At 31.9% G+C, this 25951-nt stretch overlaps 3 protein-coding genes across 4 annotated transcripts; all 3 read right to left on the bottom strand.

Annotated features, from left to right (window-relative positions):
* Positions 1–13476: 13476 nt before the first annotated feature.
* On the bottom strand, positions 13477–15941 carry LOC130510721 (uncharacterized). The gene is made up of 3 exons (XM_057007304.1): positions 15197–15941; positions 14562–14882; positions 13477–13851 (listed from the first exon to the last, which is right to left on the bottom strand). Exons 1-3 carry the CDS (start codon positions 15261–15263, stop codon positions 13685–13687), a joined length of 555 nt encoding a protein of 184 aa, XP_056863284.1. The 5' UTR covers positions 15264–15941; the 3' UTR covers positions 13477–13684.
* Positions 15942–16930: 989 nt separating this feature from the next.
* Positions 16931–18400, bottom strand: LOC108837686 (DNA-directed RNA polymerases II, IV and V subunit 11-like). Of its 2 annotated transcripts, XR_008944449.1 has the most exons (6): positions 18080–18400; positions 17908–18010; positions 17719–17797; positions 17476–17571; positions 17329–17398; positions 16931–17224 (listed from the first exon to the last, which is right to left on the bottom strand). XR_008944449.1 is itself a non-coding variant. In XM_057007305.1 (5 exons), exons 1-5 carry the CDS (start codon positions 18165–18167, stop codon positions 17390–17392), a joined length of 375 nt encoding a protein of 124 aa, XP_056863285.1. In that variant the 5' UTR covers positions 18168–18400; the 3' UTR covers positions 16931–17389. The 2 variants fall into 2 exon arrangements, 1 of the variants encoding a protein (XP_056863285.1); XM_057007305.1 differs by having other exon boundaries at positions 16931–17398.
* Positions 18401–21009: 2609 nt separating this feature from the next.
* LOC108829784 (uncharacterized) lies at positions 21010–22811 on the bottom strand. Its single transcript, XM_057006998.1, has 3 exons — positions 22672–22811; positions 22062–22382; positions 21010–21397 (listed from the first exon to the last, which is right to left on the bottom strand). Exons 1-3 carry the CDS (start codon positions 22736–22738, stop codon positions 21231–21233), a joined length of 555 nt encoding a protein of 184 aa, XP_056862978.1. The 5' UTR covers positions 22739–22811; the 3' UTR covers positions 21010–21230.
* Positions 22812–25951: the final 3140 nt, after the last annotated feature.

Raw genomic sequence — 25951 nt, 5'->3', positions numbered from 1 at the left:
ACAAGTTGTGCTGGTGTGAGTATACTTGCATCAAAGTCATCTTGAATGTGATATTCAAATGTGTCTTCCTCTTCTTGTGGCTCCCCATGGTAACTTGAAGCCATCTCTACAAATAACAAAAGCTAGAAGAAAAGGTTAGTAACTGTACAAAAGCAAAACAAAGCAAGAAAATAAAGCTTAGTCTCAAGAAAGATTGAAATCCTAATGATAAATCTACTAGTTCCCCGGCAACGGCGCCAATTTGGTATTGGAAGTTTTCAAGGCTTTCAAGTCAAATGATAGTATAAAAGGTTGTCGAACCACAGAGAACTAGAGATCTATAGCACCAAGAATACACAAACTCTCTTAATCTAAGCAAACGAGAAGATGGATGATGAGTGACAAGCTAAGAACCTACTAATATAAACAAGGTGATCTCAAATCCAAACTAGAAACAAATGCAAGAACTCAATCAAATGCTAAGGTGGACTCATGGGACTAGGGACTTGATTTTGGGTGACTAAGATCCAAGCTAGAGTGGCAAGCTATCAAATCAACAATTTCCTTATGCCTAGACACAACACTAAACAAGCTCTTTCTCAAGATGAATGCTCATTTGCTTTAGTAACTCAAGCATCAAATCTCTTCGGTTGAATATTACTAAAGCAATCATTTTGGACAAGTCTACTAGCAATCTTAACACCTTTAACAACAAATCTCTTTGGCAAAGTGCATTAAAAGCATTGAAGAGTTGGTTCAGACATTTCATCATACACCTTTCGGGCAGGAAATGTCTAAGGATCTATTTTAGTATGATCAAGACTAAAATAGCATTAAGAACCCTCAACAAGCAAAGAAATAAGTAGATCTAACACTAAACACTCTAGATCTTCACTAATCACCCTTAATCACCCTAATCCATGAATCCAAAATGTGTCTACTCCCTAATCTCCATGATAAACCTCAAATCCATATGAGATTCAAGGCTAATCATGTTAATGATTAAGAGAAACAAGATATAAGATGAAGAAATTCCTTAGAATGATAAAAAGATTCAAGCTTTTACAAAATGAGGCAAAGTCTAGAGAGAAAAATGAGATGATTACAAAGATTAGGTCTACAAAGTATTTATAGTAGCTAGAAACATAAGGATAAAAGAGTAAAAACAAGTCTGATAAACTCTCAAATGCTAACTATGAAAATGGTCGCAACTGCCTTTTGGCGCTGACAAAAAGCCGTTGAGGAGTGCAGAAACCCGCTGGGATATGCACACCGGCTTCTCGTCACGTTCACCAAGCCGCTGCAACATCTCGAAGTCGGGCAGGGAGGGTCGATTTTCTCCAGCGGTCTGGTGAAGCCGCTGCACCAAAAGCCGCTCCAACACTTAGAATTTTCAGCAGAACTTCTGCACCGGCTTCTCGTCAGGACGCCAGGCCGCTGGGTGACGCTAGGCCGCTGGGTGATGTGCATCGGCTTCCTGCAAGGTCAAAATGCCGCTGCCTGTCACATGAAGCCGCTGGGACACTTGGTCATCACACCATGAACTCGAAAAACACCAATCTTGCCTCCAATCCACCTCCAATTGCTCCAAAGTCACCATTTGGCATCTCCATCACCTGATAAGAACAAATGCAATGCAATGCAAACTAAACAAGTCTAAATGCTATCCTAGATGATCAAAATGCATGATAAATGAATGATAAAATCTATTAAAAACACAAGATATCAGTTACCGCAGGAGACTAATGATGCGTTGCTAGTTCTCATTCCCAAGGTAGCAAGTCCAGAAAGGATCACTCAATTTCGACCAATTAGCCTTTGTAATGTCCTCTTTAAGACAATTACAAAAGCTATGGTTAGAAAACTGAAACGAGTGATGGTGAAGCTAATTGGACCGGCTCAGTCGAGTTTTATTCCAGGGAGGCTGAGCAATGATAATATAGTGATTGTGCAAGAGGCGATTCACTCAATGCGGCAGAAGCAAGGGAAAAAAGGATGGATGATTTTAAAATTGGATCTTGAAAAGGCTTATGATCGGATTAGATGGGACTATCTGGAGGATACTTTGCAAGCTGTGGGTCTGTCAGACAGATGGGTAAGATGGATCATGGAGTGTGTCACAGGACCATCTATGTGCTTGCTCTGGAATGGCGAGAAAACAGAGCCTTTTAGACCAGTGAGAGGCCTAAGACAAGGGGATCCCTTATCCCCATATTTGTTTGTGTTGTGTATGGAGCGTCTATGCCATCTTATTGAGGATGCGGTTGGGGCAAAGATATGGAAACCGGTTCAGCTCTCCTGTGGAGGTTCTAAACTTTCTCATATTTGCTTTGCTGACGACTTGATATTGTTTGCGGAGGCATTTGTAGTGCAGATCAGAGTGATTCGGGGAGTCCTTGAGAGGTTCTGTAACTCCTCAGGCCAAAAGGTGAGCTTAGAGAAGTCCAAGATCTTCTTTTCTAAGAATGTGGCTGTGGAGTTGAGTAATCGCATCACCTATGAGAGTGGTATTCAATCCACATATGATCTTGGAAAGTATTTGGGAATGCCAATTCTTCATAAACGGATTAATAAAGAAACGTTTAGTGAAGTTATTGGCAGAGTCTCATCGCGGTTAGCAGGGTGGAAAGGGAAGATGTTGAGTCGAGCTGGCAGGATTACCTTAACTAAAGCTGTGTTGTCCTCTACTCCAGTCCACACTATGAGTAGTATTCAGCTACATGTTGCTACTCTTAATGCTTTGGATAAGTTATCAAGGGATTTTATATGGGGAAGCACGAGTGAACAACGAAAGCAACATCTGGTTGCATGGGATCGAGTATGTAAACCAAAACAGGAGGTTGGTCTGGGTATTAGGCATGCTAAGGAGATGAATATGGCGCTACTAGCAAAGTTGGGTTGGAGATTGTTGAATGATACCACTAGTCTTTGGGCTCGGGTGCTGCGGAGTAAGTATAACATTGGTGATGTCCAAAATTTAGCGTGGCTCACATCTACTGGTTCATGGTCTTCGACTATGAGGAGTGTGGGGATTGGAATCTTAGAGGTGATCGTTAAAGGTTATGCTTGGGTTGTGGGGGATGGAGCAACTATTCGTTTTTGGACTGATAAATGGTTGGGTAATGAAGCTTTGATAGACTCTGTGCGTGGATTTCTACCAGACGAGCTTGTGAATATGAGGGCAAAGGAGTTGTGGCAGGCGGATGGGGGATGGAATTTTGAGGTTATTGGGCAGTACATGGATGAGGATAAGAGATTGGAGCTTCGATCAGTTGTCCTAGACACCGTTACAGGAGCTAAAGACAGGTTGGCCTGGGGAGAAACTCGAGATGGAAGCTTCTCAGTTGTATCAGCTTATGCACTGGTAACACGAGAGAATGTCCTTACACAGGATATGGAGCAGTTTTATAACTGTATATGGAGGTTGAAAGTACCGGAAAGGATACGCGTCTTCTTGTGGTTGGTCTCTCAACAAGTCATCATGACAAATGAGGAAAGATTTCGAAGGCATATTGGGGGTTCTAATGTCTGTCAAGTGTGCAGAGGGGGTGTGGAGTCAACAATACATATTCTTAGGGACTGTCCAGCTATGCAAGGTATATGGAACCGGATTATACCAACGGTTAAGAGGCAAAAGTTCTTTCAGCAGTCTCTGCTTGAATGGACCTATGACAATCTCTCGAGCTCGGAGGTTCGAACGGAAACGGGTCCTTGGGTTGTTCTTTTCGCAGTAGCAGTATGGTGGGCTTGGAAGTGGCGGTGTGGGAACGTCTTTGGAGAGAAGCGGCTGTGTAGGGACCGAGTGAAGTTTGTTAAAGAACAGGCTAAGGATATTAGTATATGGAGTAAAAAGAAAGAATTGGTGAAGGCAGTGAGAGTAGAGAGGTGGATTAAGTGGGAAAAGCCACCATCAAGATGGTTTAAGGTGAATACGGACGGGGCTTCGCGTGGAAATTCGGGGCTTGCTACGGCTGGTGGTGTGTTGAGAGATGAGAATGGTAGTTGGATCTGCGGTTTTGGCCTAAATATCGGGCTTTGTTCTGCACCTTTGGCTGAGCTGTGGGGTGTCTACTATGGCCTGTTGATTGCTTGGCAGAAAAGAGTGCGGTGTGTGGAAATAGAAGTGGATTCGGCTGTGGTGGTGGGTTTCTTTCAGACAGGGATCGCGGCGACGCATTCTTTGTCCTTCCTAGTACGACTGTGCTATGGCTTTATTTCTAGGGACTGGATAGTCCGTTTTAAACACGTCTTCAGAGAAGCAAATGGTCTTGCAGATGGCTTGGCTGATTATGCTTTTTCTCTAGCGTTAGGATTTCATTTTTTTGATGTTGTTCCAGTAGAAGTTAATTTTTTGTTAATTGAGGATGTTTCAGGCCCGCCTAAGTTGAGGCATGCGGTCGAGTAGTACGTTTATGTTGGAATAAATTAAACTTGGGAGTTTTTCTCCCTTGTATTCACAAAAAAAAAAAGAAAGAACATACTCGTTTCTTTTGAGTTTAAACCAAGTCTCAGCACATTGTCGATGAGCAATCGCCAAATCACCCTTACAAGAACATCCCAACTCAATCAAACCCTGACCATACGATCCAACCTCCAATTTGCAAATCCTACACACACTCTTCTCTGACTCATCACTCACTGAAGAGACACTGCTCGAATACTCATCCTTGTCATAGTCATAATATCTGTACGTATTCGAGTGGAAGCACGAAGCGACATCTTCACTTTCTCTGAAAGATAGCTCTCGATTTCCGTTTCTTCCTTGTTCTAAATCGATGTATGGCATATTCTACGACTAACTATACTATGAAGAAGCGAGCGAGTCCAAGAATGAATAAAGATCTTTGTGACTTTGTCCCGTATATAAGTTAATAAAAGGAAATAAGATTTCTTTGCGTCTGTCAAATTAAAGGATTTTTCCTCTCTTAAACAGATTCTGTACATTTGAGTTGTACTTCTTTTTTTAACAAAACTTAGGTTCACCCTCTAAGCCATGCCCGGCCTTGGGCTAAAACTCATAAAGCTTGGGCTTTAGGCGCCAAATAATATTAGCATTTTAGGGGCGCTAAATTTCAAAAGTTTTCTTTGGTCTGGTGGTATGTTGGCCTGTTTTATTATTCTACAGGTGTAGAGTTCGATTACTTCTTTTAATAATGATTGCAGCAAGTAAATGAGCTATAACACGATACGGTTGCTTTTTTAAAGAATCTTTTTTTTTAGTATATATAACATTAAATATAAAAGGTAAATATATCATAATATAGTCTATGTTCTCCAATTATTTACTGTGTTCTATTGATTCAAAATTGACTATTTTAAAAATTATCTGTGCTCTCCGCTGTTCACGGACTATTGCTATAATTTATGCAACTCTCAATTTTTATGTAAGTTTTATCCTCTGTATTTTCTGTCGTAATTTTATAATATGTTAAAACTATTAAAATGCAAGCAAACATAAAATTACAAAAAATACTTTTGCTCTCTGAAATTCTCAATAAAATTTTCTGTAATATTTTATAAATTTAGTTAATTTTATAAGATTTCATTAAATTATAATTAATCTTCCATATTGACAAAACATGTATATAGAAGAACTATACTGTTGATAAGCAAAGAAACCTATGAAAACAGTTGAGATGTTATTTTTCTAAAGAACATATGGTTATAATCATACATTAGGTAATTTTTTTATATATAGTTAAAAAATTTATGTTCAAATATGTCTCATAAGTTATATATTAAACGTATTTTCTATAATATTAATAGAAACATAAGTTAAGTTTAGCAAAAAAAAAAACATAAACTAGTTAACACACTTGGTTATTCAAAATTTCTGAATGACTTTGTAAAAAAAATTTGCAAAAGAATTTATTGATGCAAAAAAATCAAAATGCAAAAAAAAATATTATAATTAAGGGGCAACATTTTTTAATGCGCTTTAGGCGCCAACGAACTCCGGACCGGCGCTGCCCTAAGGCAAACTTCTACATTCACCTACCAATAGAATTTAGTTATTTGAGATTTGATATCTTTAATAAAAGAAACCAAATAATAAGAATTTAATGAAATAAAATTATGTTTTAGATAAAATAAAAATAGTATAAATTATCAAAAAACTATATTTTTAATATTGATAAATCCGTCGACAAATATTAAACCCTAAATTCTAAACCCTAAACCCTTTGTAAAGCCTGAACCCTTGGGCAAATCCTATACTTTAAACCTTAATCCTAAACCCTAAAACCCCTAAACCCTTAATCATAAACCATAATATTAAACCCTAATTCTAAACACGAAAACCTAAACCTTAAACTCCTGGACAAATATTAAATCCTAAACCATAAACCATTTTGGAATTTAGGATTTAGGGTTAATATTAGGGGTCATGATTTATGGTTTAGGATTAACGGTTTTAGTTTATGATTTAGGGTTTGGTTTAAATTTAAGAGTTTAGGGTATAGCATTTGCCCAAGGGTTCAGGCTTTCCCAAAGGTTTAGGGTTTAGTATTTAGAATTTAGGATTTAGGGTTTATTATTTAGAATTTAGGGTTTAGTATTTTTCCAACAGATTTATCAATATAAAAAATCATTTTTGATAATTACTACTATTTTTTTATCAAAGTCATAATTTTGTTTCATAAATTTTTATTATTTAGTTTCCTTTTTTAGAGATATAAAATCTCAAATAACTAAAATACTATTGGTGGGTGAATTTAGAGGTCACCCTAGGGGGTGAACCTAAGTTTTGTTCTTCTTTTTTCATGCGACGTATCACGTATGAAAATAATAAGAATAGATCCAACGGCCTATATTCTTCTTTTTCGAAACACAAAAAAGAGAATATAATACCTTTATTTTACATTCCATTTATTATGAAAAACATTTCCCAAAGCATACAGTCATCCAACATATAAGTACAAAAGGAAATTAAAAATGAAACATATATTAGTTTTTATATAAAAAACTTGAACACTTTCGTTTGAGGACATACTATAAACACTATTATCAATACTAGGTTTGGATCCGCACCTTGCGCGCAGTAAAATGGTTCTAAAAATTTTAAATTTGATTATTACAAAAGATAGTTACATTTGTATGTTTTGTTTCTTTAAAATCAATAACATTAGAAAATAAAAATTTGGGCCATTATGTGTTCGTGCATATCGGTTAGGAAGAAAGAAACGTTGAACCCAGTGTTTTCAGATCTGGATCGAACCGTTGGTCGCACCGGATTGAACCATGAACCGACAATAAGTCGAGTTGGGTTGATGCCAAAACCCAATTAATATTGAACCGATAAAAAATTCATATCGAACCGTCTAAAACCTAGAAACTGGTGATCTAATGAACCGACTAAACCCAGTTCATATATACACCAAATTTTTATTAATGAAACAATTATTTTTCATTTTAAAGTAAAAAAAAGATTTATTAAAGATTAATAAAAGATTATCTATTTAAAATAAAAAATTAATAGTGTTTTGAGGAGATAAAAATTGGTTAGAATGCAAAACCTTTTAAAATGATGGGATAAAAGGTGTTAGAGATTCTTGAAATTGCGATTGCACATGGCATATAAATATATATCGAACAAGAAAACAAAACAATGGTATTTGTTTGGAGTAAAAACAATCTATTATATTAAAAGAGAAGCTAGAAGTCATGAATTTTTAATATGTGATATTTTAAAATGGATCATCTATTAGAATTGATTACATTAAATTATTCAATCATTAATAATTTTATTAGGCTTACAATAATTGAATTAAACAATAGATAACCATTAGATTTATAGATAGTATAATGAGATACATGTTTAAATTAAATAAATATCATTTAATGTTGTAATAGTATACTTTCATAAGTTAATTATTTATATATTTGTTGAAGTTCACTTTTAAAATTATATCTATTATATTAAAAGAGAAGTTATGATTCTTTTAATGTGTGACTAGATCTTGACCCGCGCTTTGGAAGCGCGGAATATTTTACGATGAAAAACTTCACTAATAACTTAACAACTATTTTGGTAGTTTTAAAAGTGTGTATTTAAAATATTTTTGCATTTAAATCAGCGTTTTTAAATTCAACCCGATTGTGATTATACCGGTTAATTCGGAGATCTGACAATTCAATTTAGGTTTTTAAAAATATTCATATTAAAAAATTACTAAAACCCGAGATTAACCGATTGAACTGTTGGATGACCGATATGTAATCTAATTTGATTTAAATTGTAATAATTTCATAATTTGTAATCTTATACTCCAAATTTTAAAGTTCATTATTTTTACAATTTATGAAATTATGACGTTTCTACAAAACTTAAAAAGAAAATGATAGATATAACATAACTAAGATTAATTATTGTATTGTTGGAAACATTGATAGTAGTATAAAAAAATATATTGTTTGGAAACATTGATAGTAGTATAAAGAAATAAATATATTGTTTGGAAACATAGATAGTAGTATAAAGAAAGAAACATTAATGATTTAATGTAAGTTTAACTATAAAGTATATAAAGTATAAAGGTGTATTTAATTTAAAATTTACAAAATAATTGTTAGATCCAATAGAATGTTTCTGTTTTAATAAGATAGATATTTTAAAATAGATCATCTATTAGAATTGATTACATTAAATTATTCAATCATTAATAATCTTATTGGGCTTACAATAATTGATTAAACAATAGATGACCAATTGAATTTATAGATAGTATAATAAGATACAAGTTTAAATTAAATAAATATCATTTAATGTTGTAATAGTATACTTTCATAAGTTAATTATTTATATATTTTTAGAAGTTCACTTTTGAAATTATATAGTTATTTTTTTAAAATAAAAAATCATCATTTTCTAACAATGATTAATCTATAATACCTTAAACCAATGAACAATATTTTTAGATGATATAGTTTATTAAACAAATAAAATAAAACAAAATATTTAAATATTAATTCCATAATATGAAGCTAAAAGTTTAATTTTTGTTAAACTATCTAAATTTGGAAAATTTACAATATCTTTAAAGATGAAATAAAACAATATTTTACCAATCTTTACATATATTTATGAGCTCAATAATAAAATAATAATCCAAATATATATATATATAGAAGAAGATACAAATACATGTGAAATTTTAAAAAAATCTATTCGATGAAAAATTAATATATTGTAAAATTATTTTCTTTTAAAATTGATATACACACCTCATATATATTATAATATATCAATTTAGAAGTGGAAACAAAATGTTTATATGAAAATAAATGAACACAAACATTTGCGCAGTTGCGCGGATCGAGATCTAGTGATATATTACAAAAAGTGTTATTAGAGCATCTCCAATTTGTTACTTATTTTTCTACTTTAAAATGGAGTAAATCCAAAATGGAGTAACTCCAAAATGGAGTAGAGTTTGCTCCAATGTATTACTCCATTTTTCTACTCCAAAATTGAATATTTTAATATTTTATGTTTTATAATGAAAGATGATATTACTAATTTTAAAATAAATATAAAACATAAAATATTAAAAATATTCAATTTTGGAGTAGAAAAATGGAGTAATACATTGGAGCAAAACTCTACTCCATTTTGGAGTTACTCCATTTTGGAGTTACTCCATTTTAAAGTAGAAAAAATAAGTAACAAATTGGAGATGCTCTAATAACACTTTTTGTAATATATCACTAGATCTCGATCCGCGCAACTGCGCAAATGTTTGTGTTCATTTATTTTCATATAAACATTTTGTTTCCACTTCTAAATTGATATAATTATAATATATATGAGGTGTGTATATCAATTTTAAAAGAAAATAATTTTACAATATATTAATTTTTCATCGAATAGATTTTTTAAAAATTTCACATGTATTTGTATCTTCTTCTATATATATATATATTTGGATTATTATTTTATTATTGAGCTCATAAATATATGTAAAGATTGGTAAAATATTGTTTTATTTCATCTTTAAAGATATTGTAACATTTTCCAAATTTAGATAGTTTTAACAAAAATTAAACTTTTAGCTTCATATTATGGAATGAATATTTAAATATTTTGTTTTATTTTATTTGTTTAATAAACTATATCATCTAAAAATATTGTTCATTGGTTTAAGGTATTATAGATTAATCATTGTTAGAAAATGATGATTTTTTATTTTAAAAAATAACTATATAATTTCAAAAGTGAACTTCTAAAAATATATAAATAATTAACTTATGAAAGTATACTATTACAACATTAAATGATATTTATTTAATTTAAACTTGTATCTTATTATACTATCTATAAATTCAATTGGTCATCTATTGTTTAATCAATTATTGTAAGCCCAATAAGATTATTAATGATTGAATAATTTAATGTAATCAATTCTAATAGATGATCTATTTTAAAATATCTATCTTATTAAAACAGAAACATTCTATTGGATCTACAATTATTTTGTAAATTTTTAAATTAAATACACCTTATACTTTATATACTTTATAGTTAAACTTACATTAAATCATTAATGTTTCTTTCTTTATACTACTATCTATGTTTCCAAACAATATATTTATTTCTTTATACTACTATCAATGTTTCCAAACAATATATTTTTTTATACTACTATCAATGTTTCCAACAATACAATAATTAATCTTAGTTATGTTATATCTATCATTTTCTTTTTAAAGTTTTGTAGAAACGTCATAATTTCATAAATTGTAAAATAATGAACTTTAAAATTTGGAGTATAAGATTACAAATTATGAAATTATTACAATTTAAATCAAATTAGATTACATATCGGTCATCCAACAGTTCAATCGGTTAATCTCGGGTTTTAGTAATTTTTTTAATATGAATATTTTAAAAACCTAAATTGAATTGTCAGATCTCCGAATTAACCGGTATAATCACAATCGGGTTGAATTTAAAAACGCTGATTTAAATGCAAAAATATTTTAAATACACACTTTTAAAAACTACCAAAATAGTTGTTAAGTTATTAGTGAAGTTTTTCATCGTAAAATATTCCGCGCTTCCAAAGCGCGGGTCAAGATCTAGTCACACATTAAAAGAATCATAACTTCTCTTTTAATATAATAGATATAATTTTAAAAGTGAACTTCAACAAATATATAAATAATTAACTTATGAAAGTATACTATTACAACATTAAATGATATTTATTTAATTTAAACATGTATCTCATTATACTATCTATAAATCTAATGGTTATCTATTGTTTAATTCAATTATTGTAAGCCTAATAAAATTATTAATGATTGAATAATTTAATGTAATCAATTCTAATAGATGATCCATTTTAAAATATCACATATTAAAAATTCATGACTTCTAGCTTCTCTTTTAATATAATAGATTGTTTTTACTCCAAACAAATACCATTGTTTTGTTTTCTTGTTCGATATATATTTATATGCCATGTGCAATCGCAATTTCAAGAATCTCTAACACCTTTTATCCCATCATTTTAAAAGGGTTTTGCATTCTAACCAATTTTTATCTCCTCAAAACACTATTAATTTTTTATTTTAAATAGATAATCTTTTATTAATCTTTAATAAATCTTTTTTTTACTTTAAAATGAAAAATAATTGTTTCATTAATAAAATTTGGTGTATATATGAACTGGGTTTAGTCGGTTCATTAGATCACCAGTTTCTAGGTTTTAGACGGTTCGATATGAATTTTTTATCGGTTCAATATTAATTGGGTTTTGGCATCAACCCAACTCGAATTATTGTCGGTTCATGGTTCAATCCGGTGCGACCAACGGTTCGATCCAGATCTGAAAACACTGGGTTCAACGTTTCTTTCTTCCTAACCGATATGCACGAACACATAATGGCCCAAATTTTTATTTTCTAATGTTATATGATTTTAAAGAAACAAAACATACAAATGTAACTATCTTTTGTAATAATCAAATTTAAAATTTTTAGAACCATTTTCTAAGGGCCGCCTCTCCGTTTACTTCATATTTGGAGTAATGAGTTGATTTACTTCATATTTGGAATAATCATGCATATTACTCCATTTTTGAGGGAGTTTTGAAGTGGGGTTGTGATGCAGATAAATATTTGGAATATTTCCATATATCTTATTATTTATTTTATAAATTATTTGATAATTATCTTAAAGTTTTAGGGTTTTATGGTTTTCTTATATATAGTCTTTTAGATTCTATGGTTGTATTCAGTTTTTTGATGATTTAATAAAAGGAGTTTTCCAGAAGAGGTTTTGATAAACCACTGAGAAGAGTATTCTCAAACCCTAAAAATGTTTTTATAAACCACTGTGAAGAGTATTCACAACTCCTAAGAGCTTTTAATTAAGCACTGTGAAGAGTATTCACAAACCCTAGATTCGTGTATTCTTAGAATAAACTGATCTAGTTCTATCCCTAAAAGCTTCTGCTACATCAGTTGGTATCAGAGCCAAACGGTTCTATTATCTTGATCGCAGATGTATCTACAACAATAACAACTAGTTGAGATAGTTGAGAACTTGGAAAAGTTTAAACAAGATATCAACAAGTTTCAACAAGATCTCAACAAGATTAATAAGAAGTTAGAACAAGATTTCTGTACGGCATTAAATAAGTTCGATGAGCCATTAAAGAAAAGAGAAGCAGCACGAGCTCAAGATGTGCAGTTGGATGATGATGAAGACGAGGAGAGATTTATCGAAGATGATATTTGTGTTGTCGACTCTGTCTATAAAGATGAAGTTTGTGCAAAACTCGGACGGGATGAGATCTGTGTAAAGTCTCTGCAGAACGATTTTCGTGCAAAAATAGGGCGAAATTGTATTGATGAAGATTTTGGGCAGAATCTTAATTATCTGTTATGTGCAAAGTTTGTGCAAAAATGGATTTTTGAATATTCAAGTTACAATCGGATTCGTGCAAAAATTGTGCGATACAAGCTATTGAATATTCGAGGAAGAGTTTTTCTTGAAAAACGTTCTGGATTCGAAGACTATGATCAAGATTCGAGGACGAATCTTCTCCAACCCGGAGAGAATGATGGAGATAAATATTTGGAATATTTCCATATATCTTATTATTTATTTTATAAATTATTTGACAATTATCTTAATGTTTTAGGGTTTTATGGTTTTCTTATATATAGTCTTTTAGATTCTATGGTTGTATTCAGTTTTTTGATGATTTAATAAAAGGAGGTTTCCAGAAGAGGTTTTGATAAACCATTGAGAAGAGTATTCTCAAACCCTAAAGATGTTTTTATAAACCACTGTGAAGAGTATTCACAACCCCTAAGAGCTTTTAATTAAGCACTGTGAAGAGTATTCACAAACCCTAGATTCGTGTATTCTTAGAATAAACGGATCTAGTTTTATCCCTAAAAGCTTCCGCTACATCAGGTTGAAAATTATTTTACTGCAAAATAGAGTTTGGAATGAGTTTGGAGTGGGGTTGGAAATGCTCTTACATCGGAAATTTTATTTTATTTTTTGCTAAAATTTAGTACATTGGGAAATGTTACGAAACAGACCCACAAATCAAACTCACTCTGAATCCTCTTCTCATATGAATCAATTGATGAGCTAGATCAAATCATATAAAGAGATATGATTCATTATGGATCAACAATCGAAATATTAAACATAAATATGACACACGTGAAATTATTTACATTAATTTTACATAGCAGCCGGAGCTAGAGCAGGGGCTGAGGAGTCGGAGTCGGAGACAGGGCCTGGAGCAGTCTCAGAAGCAGGCCCAGGAGCCCCGCCTGAACCGAGCATTTCCAACATCGAACGGTGTGGATTTGTCCGTTGTGCATCACACAGATCAGGTAAGAATGCACCTGCATGTATTCCATGGTACGTTACGTCAAGTTTACACTTTACATCATTGATTTTATTATTTTATATAGTATTAACGTAAGTACGTTTATTAAAAAAAGTACGTAACTATAGGATCAATGATAAATTAAGCTCCTAACTGAAATTCCTTGCTTTGACGGTAAGAAACACCAGAATTATGAAAGTGAGTTCATGCATGCACGTCTAATTAAAAAATGGGTCGACACCGGGAATATATCGAAATACACAAACACACCCAACTCACAAGTATAGGGTTTCTTACTTCATTCATTTCAGCCACATTAAACACAATAGATACATATTTTCAACTTTTTATTTACGGCAATAACTTTGATTTTTTCCTGATTTGGATTTGGTAAATACAATTTTGTGTTCATTTTTTTGGTATATGAATTTCTCAGCATATGTTTTGCAAAGAAACCTCAATACGTAAAGGTAAATGGATCTAGTGTTATATATGCTTTATAGTTAGTAAATATATACCTTCAATTTTTGTTCAAAAAAAATATATATATACCTTCAATTGTTTCTAGTTTCTACCTATTTATTTATGTGGACATACATTAATTAATTAAGTTTTATAAAGCATGGCCCTTATTCTCAAAAATTCTAATGTTTCATCAGAATACCAAAAAAATGTCAACTTATGCTGTATGCATGAAGACTAAAAAGAAGAAGCTCAAGATCTTACCTTCACCGGCGGCGAGATTGAAAAAAAGATCAAGAATGTTAGGGCAATAATCTAAACAAGCCGGAGAGCAAAGCTTAGTGGCGAATCCTGCCTCCATCATTGCGTCCGATGAGATCCCTACGGTTTTCCGATCAACACCACAAGCGGCTACACACTCATAGCTCTCCACGTGGTTTACAATTCCTTCAACCTCCACCACGGAAGTCCGGCAAGTGTATTCTCCGGCGACGTTAGCTGTCTCCAATAAACATCTTTTTCCGGAAGCCGATATCGAGAACGCGCACATACTAGTGGGCAGATTCTCGCAAAAGATTTCTTCCCCTACAATTATAGGAAAGCCAAAAACATAAACTGATTAAGAAAAAGAATCAAATGTTAACATAAAAGGATAGTATTTCATATGGTTATCTTAAACCGGTCATGTAGTTGGTCAAAATGTAAAATTATGGTTCTTTGATGTAAAGACTGAGAACTTGTCTAACCAAGAATGATTTTTGAAAAAAAAAAAAAGAATGATTTTTGAAAAAAAGAAATTTGGAATTGACATGAGTGAAACAAATGGAGAAGATCATATTGAACTTGATCATGGTTCTAACAATTGCAGATATATATACCGTAGATGTATGTATACGTACCTAAAGCGGCATGGAGAAGAGATGAGAGAATGAGAAAGACGGGCAATCTGAGGGAAGAATAAGACATTGATTGCTTCTGGTTTTTTGTTGATTCTTCTTCTCTTTCTTCTTTCTTGATTTATAGGGGTTTAAAGTTTGATGTTGTCAAGGGAATAGAAGGCGTATACCGAAGAAGATGTTATGGGGGTTTGTGAGTATATATATACAAGATGCTTTATAAAATGATTTTTGTATTTAATTATTATTTTCAATATATATACAGTACACGATGGTTTTTGTCAACAGTAAAATTATATTTTTATAGTAGTTGCAATTTTTTGTACTACGTTATGTGATTGGTCATTTCTTTTTTTTATCAACAATTGGTAATTTCTTTTCATTTTAAAACTGAATTAATGAATTGTTTAATCCATTACAAGTTCATGGATGTCTCTATAATTATATGTATTTACTACATTTCGGTAAATGATCAAAACATCATAGACTGAGTGCTTATTGATTTCAATCTCCAAAGACTGAGCGCTGGAAGTTCATATACAGAACGAACAAGGCTTCTGTGTCGGCATTCACATAGCTTATATGAAAAACTAGGAAAAACCCGCCCTGCGGGCGGGATGTAAAAAAAATATTTAGGGTAATATGATGTATTATTTTTTGTTAAAAGTATTTTTTGTATAATTTTGATAAGTATATTGTTTTCTTTTATTAAGCATTAACCTTTTATTAATTTTGTAAATATTTATTATGTTGCATAGTAGTATAAGTTAGAAACTTTCCTACGCGCCAATTTTTTTAATAATCTTTGAAATGATAATTTAAATACATAATTTTACTGAAAATATGTTTCTTAGGCAAGTTTTATAAATTTAGGATATTTTCTTTGATACTTTTGAAGAATGATTCTATAAATATATTAATTTTATTTCACTCACAAATCTTTGTGGGGCCTAGATTTGTCTAACAGATGCATGTATATGTTTCCATTACTAATTTGTTTTAATAATAAATAATGATCTATTGTACAATGTTTCTCTTAAAGTATTACTTAGGATGTCAAATATTTTTTTTTTGAACAACTTAGGATGTCAATTATCTATTGGAAATAATTGCTTTCACGCTAGATAGAAAGATAAAAATAAAAGAATTCTTTTCGTCCATATATTTTCATTTTCGGTGTGTGTATAGCTTACTTGGACACGTCATCAAATGTAGTCTAACAAAATCTTTGAAGTATTTGAATTTTTTTTTTTTGTAACTTGTAGTATTTGAATTTTTCAAGAATCAGATAATGTAATTGACAAAATTGCTTTGCCGATGGCTTTTTCAAAAGTACCTTGTTTCTTCCATCTATTCCAACCACCCTTTCAGTTCTTGGAAACATCTTTCACTCAAGGCTAACATGTAATTTAGTCAAAAATATTAGTTAACGAATTAAAATGGAAAAGTTAATATATTAACTGCAGCAAAATTACATTACATAAAGCAGAAAGTATCAAAATAAAAGAACAATATGAGTTTGGTGTCAAGAAGGTTGCTAACAGAATTCAAGTAGACAGTCTGGTCACGTTTTATATCATAGCGATGCTATGAAAACATTTGTTTAGGATAGAAAAAAATAATGAATGCAAATACCACATTAAAGCTACAAATAGTATTACAGTGTGATATATATATTTTTAATTGTGATACATCTCGGTTTGTTGTGTGAAAAATAGTGGGGAGTATTTGAGGAGCTTGATCTTCTAATTCTTGAGTTGTAATAAAAGAAAGAAAAAAGTTTTATGCACGTCTGATACATGTATCTCAGAGACACTATAATATTTGATCATAACCTTTTTGAGGCTGGAAAATGTTGAATTTTCACAATAAATGGTAAATGCATTTCTTCAGGTTTGTGCGTTAAGGTCGCTTATTCTAAAGACAACTCTATCGTATGTCGTCTTTATGTTAAGACGCTATGCAGGAAGCCACTGTGAGATATATTTGCAATCTCTTTTTCTTTCCTTATCCAGAGCGTTGACAAAGCAACTGGCATATATATTTTCAAATCAATGGGAAAATAGTTAGTACCTAAAAAGGAAGAAAAATGTCATTTAGTAACCATGGTAACCACCAGTTAATGAACTCTACACCTCTAGATGCAACTTCGCCTGGGGAGACTCAGCTTCCACAAATATCATTGTAGCTTTCAATCTAGTACAACTGAGGCAAGCATAAGAATCTTTCTATTAGATACTGTTAGAGAAAAGACTCCAGGATCAAAGTAAAAGATGATATACCTCAAACTGGCTCTTGAGAAAGTCAAGCTCCTTGTCAAGGTCATTGATAGTCTGATTGTATGCTTGCATCGGGGAAGACTGGCTTGTGGTGTGAATCTGCAAACAAATCCAACTTCACACTTAGAAAAACAGTTCATCCAACCATTATTCTGAATCCTAAGAGAGCTCAAAACCAAGAGCTGGATGTTAATAAGGGCAGTCGATGAAGTGAGCCAAGATCCAGTAGAGAAAATTGAACTTTACCCTGACTATGATCTTGTACTTGAGAGGATGAGGCAGTTGGTATCCAGCAAATAACACATTCTCGTCGCCGTGAAGTTGCCTAAATCAAATCCACGCAGACATTAGAGGTTTTGAAGATTCAAGTAAAAGAGAAATAGAGAGAGAGAGAGAGAGAGAGAGAGAGAGAGAGAGAGAGAGAGAATAGCGTACATGCGGACGATGTTGCCAATGGTGTGGTCTTCTCTCTCAATCGTGAAGGAAGCAGCGTTGATGATCTTCGTGCCCCTCTCATACGAAACCCTAGAATTACATCCTGATAGAAGGGGTTTTAGCACATCAAACTGTTCACAGAAAGATGAAAAGATTAGAGAGTAAGCTTTACTTTTTGGTGCCTTCAGGGACGACAAATCGCTCGTATCGGGACAGTGGTCCGATATCAAATCAGCGAGCAGAATCGTGGAAGCAGCCATGACTGGTGAATCTGACTGGTTTTCTAAGGATTCTAATTGTTTGAGAAGAAGGAATTAATGAATATGACTGAATCGAGAACAATTAGTTATATTTATAGGTGTAGCATTGGAGCTCTGAGCAAATGGAAGGTCCATCAAATAAGGGATAGTAGGAGACGTGGGTCGTGGTGTTAAAAGCAAGTTTTAATGAGGATGATTGATTGCAGGATGGTGGTACCACGGTTACATCGATTGAAGACGCAGCCGTGACTTTTCCGTGGAAGAGATGAAGTTAATGGGTTTATAGATTAAATAGTAATGGGCTTATGTCTGATCTTAGTAACATGGCCCAAATTATCAAAACGAAAATATAGCGCTACGCATCGTTTCATTAAACAGAAACACGTGTCAAGCTCACAGAGTTGGTATTTCTGATGTGGCATCCTACGTGTACACGGAAGGGATGAAAATGTTTCTTTATATATAAAGATATCAATTCTATTGATGTTCAATTATTTTAATATAATTACTAAAATATTTTATTAATCATTTAAAAAATATTTTCCACAAAATATGATTAAAAATATAAATATAATTAATAAAACACAAATATATTTTTTTAAAATATAAAACAAAAAATATATTTGCTTTTTTTTTTTTGAATGACGGATCAAAATTAGTTTTTTCCTTAAAACTTTATGCTATATACTTGTCTTTTGTCTTGTACCAAAAGTTCTTTTATGTTATATACTTGTCTTTTGTCTTATACCAAAAATTCTGTATTGTTTCGACTTTTTATTATTGATAGCTTCTTGTCTTTTGTCTTGTACCAAAAATTCTGTATTGTTTCGACGTTTTATTATTGATAGCTTCTTTCCTTTTGGTCATCTAGACTTTTCCTCGGATTCTTCAGAAATTCGCTACATGGTACTATTATATAAACAAATACTTTTATTTTGTAAATTGGCATTTTTAATATTCCAACGAATGTATCAAAGACGTAGACTATTCTAAACAATTAGTTGATAGTTTTTTTCATTACAAGAAAAGGTAAGAATTACCTATATCAGAAGTTGATATGTCACAATCATATGAATTGATAATAATCTGCAAAATTTGAACTGTTTTGGAAAAATTAGTAAATATTTAGGAAATATATCATGAACAGTCTCCTAAAAAAAAGAAAATTGTACAAAAACCACACAAAATATATGTGAACCGATGTCAACAGAAGTCACTAAACAGAGATATTGGCTACAGACAAAGAACATTGATCTACAAACAAGCAAAAATCATTGACTATACAAAGACTTTGGTCATGATAAATTTATTAAATATGTATTAAATTTTCTAAAATAATTTGAAAATCAATTCAAAACAATATAATAAAAAATTTATTAGCTAAAAAAGTTACTAAATAGAGTTTATTGTCTACAAAACAGAGACCATTGATCAACCAAATAACAATACAAACAAACACAAGTCATTGGTTGCATAGAAATATTGTAATTGGCAACAAACAACCACAAGTCATTGGTTGCATAGAAATAATGTTTGTAAGAGCTTTCCTAATAACATAATCACTCAAAATTAAAACAAAAAATTAAAATAAAGAGCACAAAACTCATTCAAGTTAGTTATTCATTGATATTGTGATTTGAAAACAGAATAATTGGTTTAGTTGAAAAATTTCCAAACCAATTTGAAAAGCAATAAAAAAATGACAATAGAGAAAAACGATGAATAACAGAAACTTTGATGATGCCGATAATACGACATCGTTGAAGCTGGACAAAGACGGAACTGATGATGGAACCAAAGTAACTAAATTTCGACGAATCTTAAGGAGACTGTCGAAGCTAAGGAACGACGGCGAAACTAAGGAACGACGACAAAACTAAGGAACAGACAGAAAAGATGATGGCAGAGCTGAGGAACGACGAAGTATAGTAACGCTATAGCTGATGACAGCAAGATGAAGGCAAGCGCCGGCGAACACCAGACATTGATGGTTGATTCATTTTTTTGTTATTTCTTTTAATTTTATTATAGATTGGAGATTAGTGAAATATATATTTAAATTTCTAGCTCCGAAAACTTATAACCATATAGATTAGAACCAAATCTAAACGGATATCTGAACGCCCTTCTTACAAATACCAATGGCTTTTATATTCTTTTTTTTTCTTTTAGTCATTGGAGATGAAAATGGCTAATTTGTTTTCTGTGTAGGTTTCATGGTGTAGTTGATAGATGGAGAAACAATGGTGTCACCAACTGTTCACGCACGGTATTGCCTGTCATATCTGATGAACGAGAACACACAAGAGGTTCTGACAGGCAGTTCATAGATATTCGGAATGACCATTTATATTTAACAGTATGATCTTGCTCTACCAACCAAAACTGGAGGTAATCTCCAATGGTACTTTATAATCTCTAATGGTTTATAATTAATAAATTTTTATAAACCAATAAAACATAATATTTGAAAGATACAAAATTTTTTTTAAAAAAAAATATAAAACTATTTAGTCAAATATAAGTGTAAATAATATTAAAAATATTAATAAAATAATTTTAACTGAAATATTACAGAAAATATAACGATAAATACTAAAGTATGATATGTAAAAAGTTATTTGATGAAAAAAAAAGTTATTCAAGCTACTGTAAAATATATATAATTATAGGAACTAAAAACAGTGTTTTGTGGAGATAAAAATTGGTTAGAACTTAGAATGTGAAACTCTTTTAAAATGATGGGATAAAATCTGTTAGTTATGCTTTAAATTGCGATTGCACATGGCATATATATATATATATATATATATATATATATATATATATATATATATATATATACAAAAAGTGTTATTACATTGGGAAATGTTACGAAACAGAAGCACAAATCAAACTCACTCTGAATCCTCTTCTCATATGAATCACTTGATTAGCTAGCATCAAATCATATAAAGAGATATGATTCATTATTGATCAACAATCAAAATATTAAACATAAACATGACACACGTGAAATTAATTACATCAATTTTACATAGCAGCTTCTCCCAAAATAAAATTTTACATAGCAGCCGGAGCTAGAGCAGGGGCTGAGGAGTCGGAGTCGGAGACAGGGCCTGGAGCTGTCTCAGAAGCAGGCCCAGGAGCCCCGCCAGAACTGAGCATTTCCAACATCGAACGGTGTGGATTTGTCCGTTGAGCATCACACAGATCAGGTAAGAATGCACCTGCATGTATTCCATTGGTACGATATATCAAGTGTTACACTTTTTTTTTTTGGTCGAATCAAGTGTTACACTTTACATCATTGATTTTATATAGTATTAACGTAAGTACGTAACTATAGGATCAATGACAAATCAAGTTCCTAACTGAAATTCCTTGCCTTGACGGTAAGAAACACCAGAATTATGAAAGTGAGTTCATGAATTGACGTCTAATTAAAAAAAAAAAAGGCTCCACACAACACAAGGAAAATATCGAAATACACAAAACACACACAACTCACAAGTTTAGGATTTCTTAATTCATTCATATCAGCCACATTAAACATGATAAGTATATATTTCAACATTTTATTTACGGCAATAACCTTGTTTTTTCCTGATTTGGTAAATACAATTTTGTTTTCACATTTTGGTATATGAATTTCTCAAACATATGTTTTGTAAAGAAACCTTAATTATGTAACGGATCTAATGTTATATATATGCTTTATAGTTAGGAAATATATACCTTTAATTGTTTCTACCTATTTATTTATGTGGATTATATTAATTTTTATTTTTTTAAAGCATGGCCCTTATTCTCGAAAATTCTAATATTTCATAAGAATACCAAAAAAATGACAACGTATGCATGAAGACTAAAAGAAGAAGCTCAAGATCTTACCTTCACCGGCAGCGAGATTGAAATAAAGATCAAGAATGTTAGGACAATAATCCAAACAAGCAGGAGAGCAAAGCTTAGCGGCGAATCCTGCCTCCATCATTGCGTCCGATGAGATCCCTACGGTTTTCCGATCAACACCACAAGCGGCTACACACTCGTAGCTCTCCACGTGGTTTACAATTCCTTTAACTTCCACCGCGGAAGTCCGGCAAGTGTATTCTCCGGCGACGTTAGCTGTCTCCAGTAAACATCTTTTCCCGGTAGCAGATATCGAGAACGCGCACATACTAGCGGGCAGATTCTCACAAATGATTTCTTCCCCTATAAAAGGCCAAAAAACATAAATTGATTAAGAAAAAATCAAATGTTAACATAAAAGAATAATATTTCATATGGTCTATCTTAAAGCGGTCATGTAGTTGGTCAAGATATGAAATCTATGGTTCTTTACATGATGTAAAGACTGAAAACTTGTCTAACCAAGAATGATTTTTGAAAAAAAAAAATTGGAATTGATATGAGTGAAACAAATGGAGAAGATCATGTTAAACTTGATCATGAGCTCTAACGATTGGATATGTATATATACAGTAGATATATGTGTACGTACCTAAAGCGGCATGGAGAAGAGATGAGAGAATGAGAAAGATTGGCAATTTGATGGAAGAATAAGACATTGATTGCTTCTGTTTTTTTTTTGTTGATTCTTCTTCTCTTTCTCCTTTCTTGATTTATAGGGGTTTAAAGTTTGATATTGTCAAGGGAATAGAAGGAGTTATGGGTTTGTGAGTATAATATATACAAGATGCTTTAAAGAATGATTTTTATTTACTATTTTATTATTATTTTCAATATATATACAGAACACGATGGTTTTTGTCAACATTAAAATTATATTTTTCATAGTAGTTGCAATTTTATTTGTACTACGTTATGTGATTGGTCATTTCTTTTTTATCAACAATTGGTAATTTTTTTACCAAAAAAACAATTGGTAATTTCTTTTCATTTTAAAACTTTGAATTTTTTTTTCTTTTACAATCATGGATGTCTCTATAATTATATGTATTTACTACATTTTGTGAAATGATCAAAACATCATAAACTGAGTGCTTATTTATTTCAATCTTCAGAGACTGAGGCTGGAAGTTCATATGTGTTTTTTAGCAAAAAAAAAAAAAAGTTCATATGTGTTACAGAATGAACTAGGCTTCTGTCGGTATTCGCATAGCTTACATGAAACAAATATTTGTTCCTCAAAACTTATGTTATATACTTGTGTTTTTTCTTGTACCAAAAATTCTGTATTGTTTTGACTTTTTACTATTGATAGCTTTGTTCGTTTTGGTCATCTAGACTTTTCCTCGGATTCTTCAAAAAATTCGCTACATGATACTATTATATAAACAAACACTTTTATTTTGTAATTGACATTTTTAATATTCCAACGAACGTATCAAAGACGTAGACCATTCTAAAAAATTTAGTTGAATAATCTTTGTCATTACAAGAAAAGGTAAGAATTACCTATATCCGAAGTTGATATGTCAGAAATTAGGAATAACCTGCAAAATTTGATTTGCTTTGCGTGACTTAGGCCTTCTAGAGGGGTACAGACGCTGGCTGACGCCGGGTCCAGGTGGGTTCCTGAAGGGGGCCAACACCTGGCAAATCAAAAAAAAAAAATTGATTTGTTTTGAAAAAAATAATACATTTTAGAAAATGTATTATGAACAATCTCACAAAGAAGGCAAACATACAAAAATTACATCAAATATGTGTGAAACGATGTCAACAAAAGTCACTACATAGAGATATTGGCTATACATAGACACTGGTCATGATAAATTTATTAAATATGTAGTGAATTTTCTAAAACAATTTAAAAATCAATTCAAAACAATATAATAAGAAAATTTATCAGCTAAAAAGTTATTAAACAGAGTTTATTGTCTACAAAAAAGAACATTGATCAAACAAATAACATTGGTCTATAAACAAACGTAGGTTATTGGCTATACTCAAACTCTATAGGCAAATTCATTAGGTACAAATGTCACTAAATAGAGTTCATTGGCTATAACTAGAGTACATTGATCATTTGATCTACAAACAAACATATATAACTGACAACAAACAAACATAAATCATTGGTTGCATACAGTAACGGAGCTATAAACAAAAGTTTTGTTGAGGGCAATATAAAATATAAACGTAATTTATAGGGGACAATAGTAGAAATTTTACCATTTAAATCATAAAAATTTTAAATTATCAATGAAAATACACACAAAAAACAATATTTCATAGGGGCAGCTGCCCCCTTTCCTCTCTGCCTCCCTCTGCCACTGGTTGCAAAGGAAGATGGTTTGTAATAGCTTTTCTAATAACATAATCACTCAAAATTAAAACAAAAAGCACAAAACTCATTCAAGTTAGTTAATCATTGATATTGTAATTTGAAAACAGCATAATTGATCTAATTGAAAATTTTCCAAAACAATTTGAAAAGCAATAAAAACAATGGAAAAAGACGATGAATATGAGAAACCTCTGATGATGATAATAACGAGATACAGCGAAACTGAGAGAGGTTGAAACTGGAGAATGATGGAACCGATGACGGTGGAACGGTGGAGCTGAGTGAGACCAAAATAACTGAATTTAGACAAATATGAAGGAAGTTGTTGAAGCTAAGCAATGACGGTGAAGCTAAGGAACGGTAAAAGAAATGATGTCAGCGGAGATGAAGGACGACGAAGCAGAGTGACGCCAGAGCTGATGCCGTTGAGATGAAGGCAAGTTCCGACGAAGACCACGGCGTTGATGATTGGTTCAACTTATTTTCATTTCTTTTAATTTTATTATATTTTGGAGATTAGTGAAAGCCAATAAAATGATTATTTTTCTTATTAAATGAAACTTAATTATGTGATTTTGTTCTTGGAAGCTAGATTGAGAAAAAAACTTGGTTTAATGTCACTTGAGGTCTTTCCTGTATATTAATTATTCTAGACTTAATATCTAAGAGTATTTAAAATATCTGAAATTCAGAATTATCCAAAATACATAAATATTTAAAATTATGTAAAATAGCTAAAATAAGTATCGAAAACAGACAAAAATATTCAAAACATCAAAAATATCACAAATACTTACCGGTTCTGGTCCCAAATACCCAAACCAAAATCACTTTTCATGTTAATTTTAGATATTTAGCTAAAGTAAATTTGGATTTTTTTACATTGACACCTCAGCCAAAACTTAATCAACAAAAATTCGAATCGAACATGAACCGAAATTTATAAATATATATATTTAAATTTCTGGCTCCGAAAATAAACTCAAATATATTTGAACCAGATGCGAACGGGTATGCGAACGCCTATCTTACAACTACCAATGGCTTCTTGTATTATTTGTTTCTTTTAGACATTGGAGATGAAAATGGCTAGTTTATTTTCTGTATGTTTCATGGGGGTAGTTCATAGATGGAGGAACAATGGTGTCACCAACTGTTCACGTACGGTGTTGCCCGTCATATCTTATGAATGAGAACGCACAAAGGCTCTGACCGATGCATTACAAGCACAAGTTGTGTCTCCAGAAGGGCCAACCACATTGTATCTACGAGTGGCTTGCTTTTTCAAGCTTGGCATGGAAACCAATGCACAATAAGCCCTTAAAGACGGGACTACATTGGAAGTCAAGAAGAACGATAGACGCTGATAAAGTATTTTCAAAAGATCTTTCAATAGGCTTGTTGTAAGACCCGAACCCGGCCGACTAGGCCGCGGTCGATGCCTCACGTCGTTCGGTCCACATACTGACCGAACCACTCAATTTTTCGTGCTTTATCTATACTTTCGCTTAAGGGCGAAGTCTATCTT

The sequence above is a fragment of the Raphanus sativus genome, chromosome 4, assembly GCF_000801105.2.
Source record: "Raphanus sativus cultivar WK10039 chromosome 4, ASM80110v3, whole genome shotgun sequence".
NCBI lineage: Eukaryota > Viridiplantae > Streptophyta > Magnoliopsida > Brassicales > Brassicaceae > Raphanus > Raphanus sativus.
This window is presented reverse-complemented; position numbering and strand designations above follow the sequence as displayed.